The 15754-nt window shown below is 39.4% G+C and overlaps 1 protein-coding gene across 5 annotated transcripts in view; it reads right to left on the bottom strand.

The window, feature by feature from the left end:
• Nucleotides 1-15754, bottom strand: part of Dys (Dystrophin) — a 168895-nt gene that overhangs the window by 49003 nt on the left and 104138 nt on the right. For all 5 annotated transcript variants that reach the window (XM_090156585.1, XM_090156586.1, XM_090156588.1 and 2 more), the window contains one exon: nucleotides 4169-4380. In XM_090156585.1, coding sequence (XP_090012711.1) covers nucleotides 4169-4380 — 212 coding nt within the window. The remainder of the gene's footprint in view (nucleotides 1-4168; nucleotides 4381-15754) is intronic.

The raw sequence follows: 15754 nt of genomic DNA, 5'->3' as shown, positions 1-15754 counted from the left end.
CCAAATTCGAAAGGCTATCAAATCAAAGAACACGATAAAAATAAAATTACCAAAGCCTTTTCCATGTATAAAGAAGTTTAAGCTGTTTTGTGTAAATAAAAAATTAATTGGTGTGTAAACTATAAAAATAAATGGTTTTGGTATTTCATTTTGTGTGTGGTGGGGTAAATTTCAAAAATTAATATTTCGAAAACTACAAATATTACTTTGAGATTTTGAGTGATTATTATGTATTCGATAGTGGGAATTTTAAAAATGCTAAAATCGTTGACCTACGACTGAGGTGTCTGGGCAAGGTCAAAGGTCAAATTATTTAAAGGCCCAGATTTTAATGACATTTACGTCAAATGACAACTCTGATTAAATATTCATATTAGGGTGCGCATTGTCTTTAAAATGAGGTTTTACATGTGACTTTGCGATAATTATGTCATAAGATATACTAGAAAACATTTAGGGGGTCAAGGCGAACTTTTGAAAAAACGCGTATGCTGTATCTCGTAAACGGCTGAACCGATCGTTATGAAACTGTCAAAATCGTTTTCCTAGGCCCAAAAAACCTTGTATACAAAATTTTGGCGAAATCGAAAGGGGTCGGGTGTTAAAATTAAAAAAAAACTAGGTCGTTTTGTCATGGAATGACCCATCTATTTGAAATACCAAATATTTTCTATTCGACTATTTGATAAGGAAAAACGAGTATTGGCGACATTTTCAAGGTCTATTCTGTTTGGTATTCGATCGAATTATTTGGAATAATCAAATATTTAGAACACCCCGGTTACTTATAATAGAAGAGCATTTTCATAAATAAATTGAAGTCTAGTAGGCGATTTCAATCAATGATTTGATTAAAATGCCATATAAGAGTCATACTTCTTAGATTACGTTACTTACGCCGGAACGACATAGTTCAAAGTCTCGCGGGAAGCCGAGAATAATAATAAAGGAAGTAACGTAAGTCGATCCACAACTTCAAAGTCAGCACGGCTATGAATAATCCGCCAAGGTTGAAACTTCAACGTGGGAGCCCCGATGCGCGCGACTTGCAAATAATCGATATTTTCCCGAGAATAAAAATACCTACAGTTCGTACGCTTTGCGCCGGGATCGCCAAAATCATCTCGAAACGCTTTTCGGAACGTTCACGGGGAGTTACGGCTCGGTGAATACGAAAAGGCAATTTTCTACAAAGGGAATTTATATTTTAAAAAGGTCTACGAGGAATTAAACGGGTATAACAGAAATGACTAACATTATTTAATAGGTTTCCAGTGCTAAAAAGCGGACAATATTAGCGGAAGCTCATTTGTCTTAACGAGACAAGTATCCCTTTAGGCTTTAAAAAGGAAACGCGAATTTTCACGCCAATGAACGCCAAATTCCAGTGTTCGCGGCTTCAGCTAGGCACTGGGTAGAGTACGCGAGTTCTCTCCCTACTGGTAAGAGGGGTTTTCCCCCGAGTTATTCGGTTTACCCTTTCCATAAAAAAATTGCTGGAGTTAACGGTAATAGCAAAAGTAGCGTAAGACCCAAAAGTGTGTCAGCTGTACCTTCGCGCCTATTATCATTTCTAGTGAGACCTAGTCACACTATAGACTACAAAACCTACTATTTGGAATAGTACTAGCAACTTTATATTTAGACTTTAGTCTGGCGCGATTATCTCTCTTCGATTTATTATCCCGGCGCTGGAGTAACTCGATTTTGATGACGTATTTTCCAACCCCCCTTCGTTTCCCTTTTTTACTTTGCAACAAACTACTATACTGTTCTGACACACGTTTGGGTCTTATGCTACTTTTGGTAATAGTGAGTGTAGGGAGCTGTTGGCTCGCGCGACTTGAAGGGCTCTCCACCACCCGTTTCGAGCGAATAACATCTGTGAGTTATCGAGATGAATACTTATCTAGTAAGAGATATATTTACTTCTGATATTAGCGTTCATTGCAGCGTTTTCGCCTGGCAATCAGGTGTTCCCTTAAATTCGATTATTCATTATCGGCCTATATTTGAGATAAGCGTCGAACTGCGGATAAAAGTTTCCGAAATGTGAGAGCGAAATTAAAGAGATAAGAGCACAGCGAAAACGAAGTTTAATGAAATACAAATGAGCCAGTGCGGGATTGGACTCCATTTGGCGTATAAACGGCGGAGTAGTGAAAATCATTACTAAAATATTGCTGTTCGACGTACATTAGGATAGGCTGTAAAGGGGAAATTCGGAAGTACTCCTTCCGCGTTCAGTTTGTAATTGATCTCGCTGCTGTTAGAGGGGGTTTCCACCGGCCTTTTCAGATTTCCCTTCCCATAAACCTTGTTGAGGTTAGCGGTAATAGAAAGTGTAGGGAGCTGTTGGCTCGCGTGGTTGACTTACTTGTTAGACCTGTGCGTTTTCTTGGATATTAGATCAGGGTTCGTACAAATTTTTCCAGGTATTCCTTGACCATTTTTCATAAAATTATCTGAACATTTTCACCGAGACCAAAGAGCACCACGGAGACTTACAGGGAGACTACCCGAGGTGTTTATCTCCGATTTGGTTCAAACTCGGGTGGTAAGTAGACCTTCGTGTAACTTGAAAATCCCTAAAAGGGTGGACCAGAAAGGGCTTTCGTTTTACGATGGCAACCAAAGATGTTTTTCACAACTTAAAAACTGATTACTCGTATTTACCCAATATATGTATATTTTCTCATATTTACCAAAATTTACGTATATTGGTCCAAATGTACTAGATTTAGCCATGATCTGAATTATGTATCTAATTGATGAAATCTTTGATTTTCCCATGTAAATTTCCATAGAGAAAATCAGTTTTTAAGTTGTGAAAAACATTTTTGGTTGCCATGGCAAAACGAAAGCCCATTTTTGTCCACCCTTTTAGGGATTTTCAAGTTACACGAAGGTCTACTTACCACCCGAGTTTGAACCAAATCGGAGATAACCACCTCGGGTAGTCTCCTTGTTAGTAGTATATGGACTACGTTATATACACAAAAACTAGGATTTTGCTACCAAACTACGGAATTAGGTAGTTTCAAGAAAATATTAGGACTCATACGCGATGTACACATTGAAGCTTCGTCGAATCGGCGACCGAGGTTACATCTTTCAGAAACGAATTTCCCCGACTTTTGGGGCTCAGTTTTAAATTCCCTGACTTTTCCGACCAATTTTCAATTTCCCTTTTTTTCAGGTCTCGTAAAACACTGTAGATTAGCTGATTATTATGTTAAAGCCGCGCTTTCCAATAGTAAGACGTCCACGCGTACTCTGGTGGCGGAGGTTTGAGGTATATCTACTCTCGCGTCACGTGTACGTAAATTTCCGAACGTGACCACCACAGCGATGGCGTCAGACGTCCCTCTAATCTAACATCGCTTTCCATTGAGTGTACCGTCCCTTATTTCTTGGTCTAAGTTTATATGCCGGATTTGTAGTTGAAGATGGTAGCAATTACACGTTTTAGAGTTCACGCGTTTTGCCTTCCACTAGGAAAAAGTTTAGCAAACGACTAACGAAATATGTTTCTAAGATTTAGCAGTGTTCAAAGATTTAATGGATTTCTCATTTTTTTCCAAGGGGAGTTTTTTAAAGATTTTCCAAAACATTATCGGAATTAGCGTTAGCCTGAATACATTCTGGAGCGTGTACATACCCTGTGTTAGCCTGAATACATTCTCGGGCGCGTACATACCCTGCGTTAGCCTGAATACATTCTCGGGCGCGTACATACCCTGCGTTAGCCTGAATACATTCTCGGGCGCGTACATACCCTGCGTTAGCCTGAATACATTCTCGGGCGCGTACATACCCTGCGTTAGCCTGAATACATTCTCGGGCGCGTACATACCCTGCGTTAGCCTGAATACATTCTCGGGCGCGTACATACCCTGCGTTAGCCTGAATACATTCTCGGGCACGTACATACCCTGCGTTAGCCTGAATACATTCTCGGGCGCGTACATACCCTGCGTTAGCCTGAATACATTCTCGGGCGCGTACATACCCTGCGTTAGCCTGAATACATTCTCGGGCGCGTACATACCCTGCGTTAGCCTGAATACATTCTCGGGCGCGTACATACCCTGCGTTAGCCTGAATACATTCTCGAGCGCGTACATACCCTGCGTTAGGCTGAATGCGCACTGGAGCGTGTACATACCCTGTGTTCTTTAAGTTGCGACTCGATGACGTCGAGAGTGAGCCCGACGGCGGGCAGCCTTTCCAGGCGGGCCTCCGCGCGGTTGAGCCAGCCTTCGACTTCTCGGCGGCGCTCTTCGAAGCTTTTGCCGTCGACCAGCATCCCTTCCAGCTGACGCTTCCGCTGCATGGCGCGGTCTTTGCTGTCCTCCAAGTCCTGACGCAACTGGAATACTGTAAACAAAACCAACACGTATAAATCATTTCGGCACGCAGACAAACAAGGAAGAAGGTCAGCAGGATTGGTAGCTTTAAACCACACTGTTTCAAACCATAGTTTAAATCATGGTTTAAACCAAGTTTTTTCTTAAAAACCAATGGTTTTTTAAATTAACTAAAAATTATTCCAAAATGTTTGTACATTTTCTTACCGAAATGATTACATTTCTAAAACAAAACAAGGTGACCACATTTCCTATATTTTCAATACCTTCCTATTCACCCCTTACGTTTTCTATGGACGTGGTATATAACCCGTCGTATACAATATAGTTGTGTCCCCTTCTTTATCCTATATTTCACTTTTTTTTATCTACTGTTTTTCGATAAAAATCCGTATTTTTGCTTAGGGTTTTCAATATATTTTCCTTTAATTTTGCTTAGGGTTTTCCCTATATTTTCCTTTAATTTTGCTTAGGGTTTTCCCTATATTTTCCTTTAATTTTGCTTAGGGTTTTCCCTATATTTTCCTTTAATTTTGCTTAGGGTTTTCCCTATATTTTCATTTAATTTAGCTTAGGGTTTTCCCTATATTTTCCTTTAATTTTGCTTAGGGTTTTCCCTATATTTTCCTTTAATTTTGCTTAGGGTTTTCCCTATATTTTTCTTTAATTTTGCTTAGGGTTTTCCCTATATTTTCCTTTAATTTACTTGAAAATTTCCTAAAACAATTGCGAGGCATTTTCCTGGTCACCCTGAATTTATACAAAATCAAAAATGAAACTAAAACTTTTGTTCGGGTCACGTGAGACTTGTAATAATACTTATATTAAATTTTGGTTGATTGGAAATATGTATGCACCGTTAAACCAAAAGCAAAAAAATAGATTGAAATAAAAATAAACCTGTACTTAAAAAAACTGGTTTAACTCAAAAAAAAAAACAAAACCGGTTTATGGGTTTAAAAAAAATAAATCCCAACCCTGAAGGCTGAAGGTCAGGAAGAAAAATACCAAGAACGTATTCGGGTTATCAGATAATACTTTGTCGGCCATTTCCAGGTGACCACAGAAAACCTCCAAAAATATTATGGTAAAATAGGAAATTTATAGTCGATTTGAAGGATTTTATAAGAGTTTTATTTGGAAAATAAAGGAATGTCTAAGATACATTCTATTGAAATTACAGGAAAATAGGGGTTTCAAATACTTATCGGGTATGTTGAAAGTCAGGAATCCATACCTCAACTTGGAATGCTTATCCTGCCGTATCGCGTGTGGTAAGATCACTCTGACGGCTTTGGCCCCGCCTACGAGATAAAAAAAATCCCCTCTGCGCGCGCTCCCCTCTCACGTTGTTGTTTGTTAAGTTAACATAGTGACGTCAAAAAACCGTCAGCCACATCGAGACGAAAATCTGCCGCGATAAACATTCCAAGTAGAGGTATGGATTCCTGTCAAAGTTAATTTGGTTCGGTAATTGGCTGACTTCTAATTGCATAGGTCTGGAATCTGCGTCAGTTTCGAAAATTCCCTTTATGTCCTTACAATTATCCTACAGCGTTCTGCAAGAATGCCTTAAGCCTTTTTAATATGAACGGTTCATTGTATTGACTACATTGTGATCGGTGAGATCAATTTCAAATTCCCGCAATGTAAAATTCGTTAAAAAATTAGCTGGCTAATGTATAATGGTGTTAAACTGATTAAGATTCTCGAGATAATAAGATATAAATAGTTCATACAGCTATTGGCAACCCGATTTCCCTGATATATTGAGGTTTTCTAACGAATATTTCCCTGACTTTTCCAGGTACAGGATAAAATAAAACTAAGATTTACAGGGTAACTCGTTTCTTGGTTGTCATTTAAGTTAAATTGGTTCAATATTATAATATAAAAGTAGAAATAAAGTCCAATCTTTAATAAGAAAAACCTTATTGATTAGGGATTCACCGATATGGGTACAGCCGATATATCGACCGATATTGACAAAATTATCTATCATAACAGTAGCGTATGTGATAAAATCATTGTAAAAGACGGTTCAGTACACTGTCATACCATTTTAATATAATTTTCCATTAAAAAAGGTTTCTTAGAGCATATCCGAATAGGTTTCTTTTCATTTTACGTGATACATATTTTCTATCACAAAAATATTTTTTTTATACCGATAGCGGCCAATATCAGCTTCGTTTAAGTAGATATTGGCCGATCTCGATGTTAGAAAAATAGGCCAATACATCGGTTCATCCCTAGTATTGATGTAAATTTGTATTCCTTGGGGCAAACTTTCTGAACCCTCATAAATTTCCCTGATTTCCCTGGGTTTTACTAATAATTGGAATTTCCCAGATATTTCCAGGTTTTCAAGGTTTTCCAGGTCTGTATGAACCCTGATATAAATGTAAAACAAGTCGCTTTCAAGCGTCAAATTAAAACATTTATCTTAAACGAATAAAGGAAAATAAAGTTTAATTCCATAAATGTTATTTTAAGTATTAAATAACTAACGGCTTTATCGTTGTTCTTTTAACACATTGGTTCGTACTTTATTTCCACACAAAAATTGTTTATTTATAAAAGATGTATAAAAAAGGGCTTATAAGTCATTTATGACTTAGCCCTCAATTTTGTAACATCTCCTAAAAATAATTTCTAAATAAACTGATTAATTGGCATATTAATGGGGTGCAAAGAAAATATATTGCCTACCTATAAACGTCCATAATGATCATTACTCCCTTAATTTTAAACAAATATTTTAAGAACAGTGCAAAATTAAAAGCTTCCAAAGAAAGGTTTGTTTTCCGGTAAGTAAGCTATTTGTGAGTCGCGCTACATCGGTTTTCAAATTTACAACAGTTATGAATTTTCGAGACGGGTAAAGAACGCCCCACAGTGCGTTAGCGTGGAAATTTCGTTTGCCAAGGCATAGATAAGCATTATCTTACAGATTTCCACCATTATTACCTTTTTGAGATATTTCTAATTTTAGGCTAGTAACTTCGTTTAGCGTTAGTCACTTTTGTTCGGTTCGAGTGTCCGTAGCTTTGACTGTCCTAAATTGATTACGTAACCGATTACAGATTTAGCATTACCAAAGGCTGTACTCTGTTTCATACGCTTGTAAACTATGGTTAAACAGGCTTGATACTCACTTACACAGTAGAATAGGCGAAACTATAAAGTCCAAGGGGGCTGAAAAGATGGTAGTCACGTGACTTTGTGGAGATCTGCAGCGCCATCTATCCTATGAAATACGAACTATTATTCATTTTATTTTGCTAATGGTGGTTTAAATTTTGATCTATTCGTTTAAATTATCTATTTATTATTATTATTTAAAACATTTTGTAATAGAAAAGAGTAAGTTAATTAGCTGTCTGCAGTATTTGGAAGGAATATTTTTTTCTTTAACGTCACACGGTCAACTATGAACACGAGTTACCGAATCGAAGTTGGCTGTGAAAAGGTAGTCACGTGATTTTGTTTTCCCATTTTAACAAGTTGGTTAAGACCAAATTTACTTTATAGTATCGCCTATTAGTGAGTTTAGTCACTAAAATTTTTTAAAAAGTGACCGAAAAGTGACCAAATAGGGACTGAAAATCTACCAAAAATGAAAATCAAAATACTGTTTTATGGCGTTTTTTGACTAGTTACACACAACCAAAATAGTAACTAGCTATACGCCTTACAAGGCTTTATACGGAATACCCGCGAAATCAAATGAGCAGACAGTGGCGTAAATAGCACCCCCGAAGACCCCGCGGCACGGGGGGGGGCAAACGTTTATGATTAAACTCGGTGCTATTTAAAAGGGCTCAGAGTCGTTTTTCGCGGGGGGGGGCGGAGTTCCTAGTTACGCCACTGATAGCAGAAGTACTTTTTATTTCACCCCTCTCCCGAAGCTTCTCAAGTACAGCAGCAGGCTTTTCAAAAATTAAAATAAAATTTTTTTTTTTTACATAATTGGTAAAAAAGGGTTGTAAGACAGTTTTCTAACGTTCACTGCTAAGGAAATCTAAAAATTCGAAAAAAGTTATAAATAGTAACTAATTTTAAGAAAAGTGACTTTTAGTGACAGATTTTTAAAAAGGTGATTTTTAAAAAGTGACTCACAAGGAGACATCCCGAAGTGTAACCCACCGATTTTGTTCAAACTCGGGGCATTGGTAGACTTTCATGTAACTTGAAAAATCCTAAATGGAATTTATACAATGGGCAACCGTTTTGCCATGGCAACGAAAAATGTTTTTAACAACAAATGGAAATTTTTTAATTGAAAATAACATGGGATTTGACCGATTACAATCGTTTTCGATCAAATTCACCGAGTTTGAACAAAATCGGTGGGTTACACTTCGGGATGTCTCCTTGTCAGTATCAGGCCTGTGGTTAGCTCCACGGTTGGGTGTGTTTTCCTAGAGGGCAAAACTACACGAGGTAATACGGAGGGGGAGTGGTTTGTCTACCGGGGATCATATTCTCCGCAACTTTATCGGACTTGATGGTTAGAATAACGAAAGACGAATTGAGATGTTTTCTCATTTCGCAGTTGCCCGTAATCCGTAAAAAGGGATTAAGATAAAACCGGTGGCCTAAAAAAGAAGAAAGTCGATAATAAACTGACGATTCGTCCTTTCATCCAACACAAAGAAACCGCAAATAAAAATATCTGGATCGACTCCAGACCGCCAGCGACAAAAGAAAATTGACGGGAAAAAAGAACAGATAGTAGATATATTTTTCGCCTTTCATTGTTCGCCTTCTAAATCGGATTATCCGTACCAGCCGCGAAAGGAAGCCACCATTAAAAGCGATATAAAACCGAATAGACCGATACACATTTAGGAGAAGCGCCATTAGAGTACGCTTTTTAAATACCCCGAGTCTTACCAGATGGCGCCAGCAGTCTGAAACGTAGAAATTATTCAAAAACCGCGATATTTATTCAAGAGTTGAACTTTCTTTTATAGATTTAATTTAACATAAAACGTCACTTAAAATAGTGTTAGAAGTTGTTTTTTTTATTTTGGTAATAATTCAGTATTTATCACCTTCCCGCCAAAAAGTTTAAATTAGCGCCATCTAGTATAAAAACGCGTTAAAATTGAACCTCTAAAGGACTCGCTTTAAATGCGTTAACCCTCTGAGCAATTGGTGAATTGATCTACAGTATACTGCCCTTAAGAAATATTAAATAAATATTAATTTCTTCTCGTTTCTTTGTATCTTCCTCTAGTGTAGAGGAAAGAGGCTATATTCACTCTATCTACCTATGCCAGTGCTGAGCCGCGGTTTTTAATCAAAGGGGGATATTTCGTCCCCCGATTGGAAATTATGGCGTATAGGTCGCCGGGAATCGACGAATTGTCTTCAACGGCACTCGATATCAATTTAATTCAGGTGTCATTCGATTGGTATTAGTTCTCTCTATCTACCTATGCCAGTGCTGAGCCGCGGTTTTAATCAAAGGGGTAAAATCAAGAGTGCTAGGAGGAAGAGGCTTCTATTGTAGCTGTGTGGCAGATTTTTTACTACATGTTCTATGACAGGTACTTAAAAATAATATCATTTTCAAAAGATCGTGAAACTATAGCAAAATATAGGAAAATAGGTGAAAATAAAGGAATTTAAAGGAAGTCATTAATTTTTACTTTTAACCTCTGTTGGAACCGAAATGAGTCTTAAAGAAAGTAACGTAATAGACGTAATAAATATATGATGGGTAAGACATATGCATTTTGGGCAACGGGATTTCGGATTTTTAATAAAATTCACGATTTTCTTTGAAGGTTTTCCCATATAAAGCCTATGGGAAGGCAAAGCTAAAATTTTCGATTTGTAAATTTTTATCCAAATTTTTAAAGGGATTTTGGCCAAAGGCCGACCCCTTGCTATTCTTCTAACGCTAATTTTATAATGATAGTCCGTTTCGACTATGCACTGAACACATCAAGCTAATCGTTACTGGTCTTTGGAACTGCCAGTTAGGAACGACCGAAAAGTCAGTTAGGCTAGGCTAATACCCAACGTACCACCTTAGGACTACGTCATCATGCGACTTTTAAAGCCATTAATTCAGGTGGCCGGGTTACAATGCGTACCGGATCAACCAAGGCTTAAGCAATATTTAATGTAAAAATAATGCTTACTTTGGGAAAATTAGGATGGACTATTGAATCGGAACATAAAATTGGCTATTATATGAATACTCGGTCCGTTACTGAAAGTAAGGATTTTACTATTGCGAAATTTTGATTATGCAATCATTCTGAAACAGAATATCTATCAATGTTATACTTATGTATATTACGTTACTTATGGTTTAATAAATAACTTATGAAGAGGATTTTTCAAGTCGGGTTTTGCCGGGAGATCGCGTTTACTTTATAGACTAGTAGCCTGACAATAATTCCAAAGGATCCGAGAGGGACATTACTGCTGGTAAAAGCGATATAAACGCAACACCAAAAACATCCCTTCGAAAGAGAGATCCTAAAAAGTTCGAATATCAGTTCAATAAAACTGTTTCAGCAGTTCGCTTAGTCTGGACGTGCAAACTACTCTTTATATGGTTTTTGCCACCATGCGATTTAGGCTTAAGGCGATGCCAGAAATAAGACTGGTGATCAAAAGAGTAAAAACGCTGCGAATCGAGCGCAAAATAAAATTGTATTAGGCCTAACGGAGATTTTTGAAGTTGACCTGTCCAATACTTTGACGTCAACTTTGAAAAAATAGAAGCCACCTTAAAGGGAGTATATTCTATATCGAAAAACCATCGGCTAACACGGGTTACTAATTTTTTTAACGTAGCTAGAGCTAGTTAGCACTAGCTTCGGATAAACTCGGCAGCAATATTTCAAATTTAAATAACGATTTAAGGTACATAACACTAGCTTCTGTTACCATCCTCACACACATAGTAGCGTAGGTTCTTCTGATTTTTAATCGCACAACGTAAACATAGCTTGCGACAGTTGTGGTGCTAGGAATTTCCAAAGGTAGGCTACAAATTTTGTGGCCCATTTATAATCGTATTTTTCTTTCATATTAAGATTATTTTTTGACTTAAAAGATATACAAATTAACTTTAAATGTTTTCATTGAGTGTTCGCTACGGATGCAGTGGCGGCTTAAGAAGGCTGGGTCCTCGGGGCGGCGGCAGTGTTGTGACACCCCCCAGGACCGTGCAGAAGTTTTCACGGGTCCGTCTTCTTCAAGTTTAATCGTTCTGATTTGCGCCCCCCCCCCCCTCGAGCTTCTCCGATGGCACGCCCTGCTGCCCTGGTACCCGGGGCGGACTACCCCCGCCGCCCCCTCCCCTTAGGCCGCCACTGTACGGATGTAATTACGAGGTGAGCCCATTTCTCTAAATCTGTGACCATTATCGAATTTCCAGGTATCCTGTAGACGTCAGCCTGGACCACGAAAACCGCTTTTATAGTTCTTGCACGCGAGCGCCATCTAGGTGATTCAAAATATTAGTTAACTAAATTAACAAAATATAATAATGCAAATTATTTAAAATAAATATTTTTATTTTTATTTTATGTCATAAAAGTAAACTAATTCGATAAATTACTTTCGGGATTAGTAGACCCCACCAGGAGCCGCTAGAGGTGGAGGGCTATAAACTTGACCAAGATCAGATTATTCCGCCATAAAAAAAAATGGATGTCATTGATTTTCAAGTTTTATTATTATTTTGTTGGTCAAAACATTATTTCCCTGATATTTATTAGTTTTTCAGACTTTTCAACCGTATTCGCAGTTGAGAAAGCGATCTAAAAATGTTCCTGATTCAAATGCTCTACCTGACGTTTGCTGGTAAGGAGAGCCCCAGTACGGGCTTGGAAGACGAGGCCACTTCCCCATGAACCATTGTAGCTGCTTTTTGACTTTATAATGGCACAAGCTTTCCTTTCCACCAACTTGTGTTTTCCAGAGTACTAGCGCCCGTTTCTTTACCTACTTTTGCACCCATTCCTTATAGGAACTCGCCCGGTCTCTCTTTGATCCCCCACAAAATTGACGGTCAATACGTTCAATGGCACGCGTCCACTCCGTACTCAGTCCACCTGCACGGATATACGTATACATTTTACAAGCTAAATGACTTAGGTGCATAAATTTGAGCCTTCCCAGGTACTTAATCTCGCTAAGAGCCTCTCTTGTAGCCATTGTATTTCATCCCATTTCTCCGTCCACAGCAGTATTAGCTGCAAATGGGCCTGCATTCAGTGCTGTTTTGCCTACCAATCTTTGAGATCGCTCTAGTATGTTTCTAGTCTTTGCCTAGTAGCATACTACTTCATTGCCATATGTTATGGTTGGAACCGCTACACTCTTCCAGAGTGTGCGGCCTACGGAGTATTTCTTGTAGGAATGTTCTTAGAGATTACGGACCGCCCAACGCCTCTTATTGCTTTTACTAGCCACTGTCTCCTCCATGGTTGTTAGGTAATGGTCATTGCTACTAATAGTTATCCCTAGGTATGTATAACGAGTCACCTGTGGCATACATTTTCCGTTGAGGACATAGGGCTGGGGGTCATTTTTATCCGCGTAAAGGCTCATTGTATTTGATTTCTCCATGCTGAAGACCAAATTTCTATTCCTGGCAAAATCAGAGCATACGTCAAGCAGTGGCCGTAGATCGGAGTGCTTGTTTGAAAGCAGTACAATATCATCTGCATAAAACAGGCATGACACAACCAAATCAGACCGGTGGTCCATGGACCCCCGAAGCGTAGCACCGCAGCCAGCGTCCATAAGCACGTGATCCAAATCATCGAAATACACTGAACAGCGTGGCGGACAGCGGACATTCTTGCCGTAGGTCAACGCGGCTCTCAATTTCTTCAGTTTCCGTTCCATTTAGGTGGTAAGTATACCTGCACTCCGTGTACAGCGCCTCAATTTCTGATTTCAGTGTATCCGGAACTGCCTTGGAATTCTGACATTCCCACAATTTGTGACGGTCAACGCTGTCATAAGCTTTCCTTAGATCCAGAAATGCAATTTCCAGCTGGGTAGACATTTTTTTAGTTAGATCAATTCGCTGTGTGATGACGAATAAATGGTCTCCAATCTGTGTGTCCTGACGAAAGCCGCCCTGAGCGTCGCAGAGCACACGATTGTTCTCCAAAAAAGCAGTGAGGCGACCCTTTAACAGCATAGCATACACTTTGTAGATTACCGAGGGCACAGCAATGGGGCGATATGAGCCTAGGTTCATTGAATTTTTACCTTTACCTTTATAGATAAGCGATACCCGTGCAGTGAGCCAAGACTGGGGTGTGGTTTTACCTCTCTTAATGGTATTTAAGAGGAAGCATAGTGTCGATCTTGCACCGGGTCCCAGTGCCTTTAGACACTCCGCATATACGCCATCCATTCCCGCCACCTTCCCTGTCTTCAAAGTGAACAGAACCATATTTAATTCCTGGATGGAGAAATCATCCTCGGGGGTTGATACTTAGTTGGTGTTACTTGGGGATTCTGTAGTCAGATTACAACTCTTTAGGGCATTATCAGGCATTGGTACTGATCCTGACAGTAACTCAACCTCTAGCTCTGCAATGTACTCCATGATTCGTATAGAGATAGTTTTTTTGTCCCACAATAGTGATCCATTCTTGGCCCTAATCCCCTTGAAAGTCTTTTCCACTGCCCGCCCCTGTTTTTTCAAAGATTTCATGTATATCCATAAGTTCCCAGAACTTTCGCCCTTTGTCTTTGGCAGCTCTCTCAATTTCATTTTCCATTTTGAAGTTGACTATTTTAATTTCCCTTGCTATCACAGCTTTTGCATTTTCCTTAGCGGCTTTATAGGATGTCCAGTGTCCTAGAATAACCTCACTTCTATCCTCTTTGGCTAGGGACTGTCGATGTGAAAATCTGCCTCTAGTAGTATGCTGTTATGATCACTTGTCACGCTTTTTGAGCCAGCTTCATCAATCTCTAATTTTGTAACAAAATCCTCCAAGGCCTCATTATATAAAATATAAACCACTGTAGTTTGAACTCTCGAATTTTGCCAAGTATATCTTTCCTTACAGGTAGGAGATAGATTACCAATTGTCAACCCAAACTCTTCAGCAAACTGCTTCAGTTGACGACCAATTAAATTCTCTGTCCCATACTCTGATATGTGACCATTGAAGTCACCCATTATGCATACATTGTGTACATTCATTACTGCTTCAACAACATCACTACTAAGGCAATCAAAAATATGCGTATTCAACGTCTTAGCTGCTACCGACTCTCCTGTAGCGCCAACTTCGATTACGTGCGAAATCGAAGTTGGCCGTACCCAGGTAGCGCCCCGGTTCTTTTTTCTTAGGACTACACCACTGAACATGTTAGAATATGAAAATTAACATTTCACGGCACGCGGGCAGCCGGGCACGCGGCAGCGGCGGCATTAAACCCGCTGTCAAAACGAAGCCTTGTCGGCAAGTTGGCAACTTTTTTCCGACTTCCACCCGTTCCCGTTGCGCATGCGCGCCAATCTGAAACTTAATAGGGAAAATGGATGCCTCGAAACCGTAATTTCCTGGCTTCAAAAACTTATATTTTCTCGGCGTTATTGATTAAATTATAAATCGTGAAAAGACGGGCCTATGAAGTGAAACACGCTGATTTTAAATCCGTTTACAGAATTTAAATATGAGAAGTGGTTGAGGTTAGAGCGCGACCCAAAAAAGGCCTAAAAGTCACTCAAGTTGAGTTGACGTCTTCCACGACCAAACCGGTAAATTGCCAATATACGCGCAGCAGAGGTGGAAATAGGGGAAAAAGATGAGCTCTAAATATACTCCGCTGCCGCGGAGTATAATACCTTCTTGTTAAAACTAGATGCCCGGTTGCCATTTCCCGAAGTGAAACCGTCCAGTTTAGTTGGACTATTCTTTGGGCTAGACAGACTAATCTGGCCATCGACCAACCGAAAATATTATATCCAGTGATAGTGCTTTAGTTACTTAGGGGGGGGTGGAGCTAAAAGAGGGAGTGAGGGAGCTTTTAAGCGCCGTTGAATATAATGTGCCTTTAACGCTTTGCAATACACGTATATATTGCCGCAGACAGACTATACATTTCCCAAGAAACGCCAAGTATGGGGGAGGGGAGAGAACTGGGTCAAAGATTACAGGACTGTGGGGGAAGGAAGGGGGAAGGGATGACGGGGGAAGGGACAGGGGGATGCCGATCGAAGAAAGATGTCCCGGCGGCTGCGAAGGGATGCTGGAAAATAGCGTAGAAACTAATTGACTCCATCTTTCTTATCAGGAATCGGGCGCGCAGAGGAAGTCTTTCAGCGGGAGGAACTGCCGACGGACAAAGTATAGAATTATCCTCGAACACAACAG

This window comes from Leiobunum rupestre, chromosome 8 (assembly GCF_980474605.1).
Source record: "Leiobunum rupestre chromosome 8, qqLeiRupe1.1.hap1, whole genome shotgun sequence".
NCBI classification, from domain to species: domain Eukaryota; kingdom Metazoa; phylum Arthropoda; class Arachnida; order Opiliones; family Sclerosomatidae; genus Leiobunum; species Leiobunum rupestre.
The sequence above is the reverse complement of the archived record's forward strand: the minus strand, read 5'-3'. Positions and strand labels throughout refer to the sequence as shown.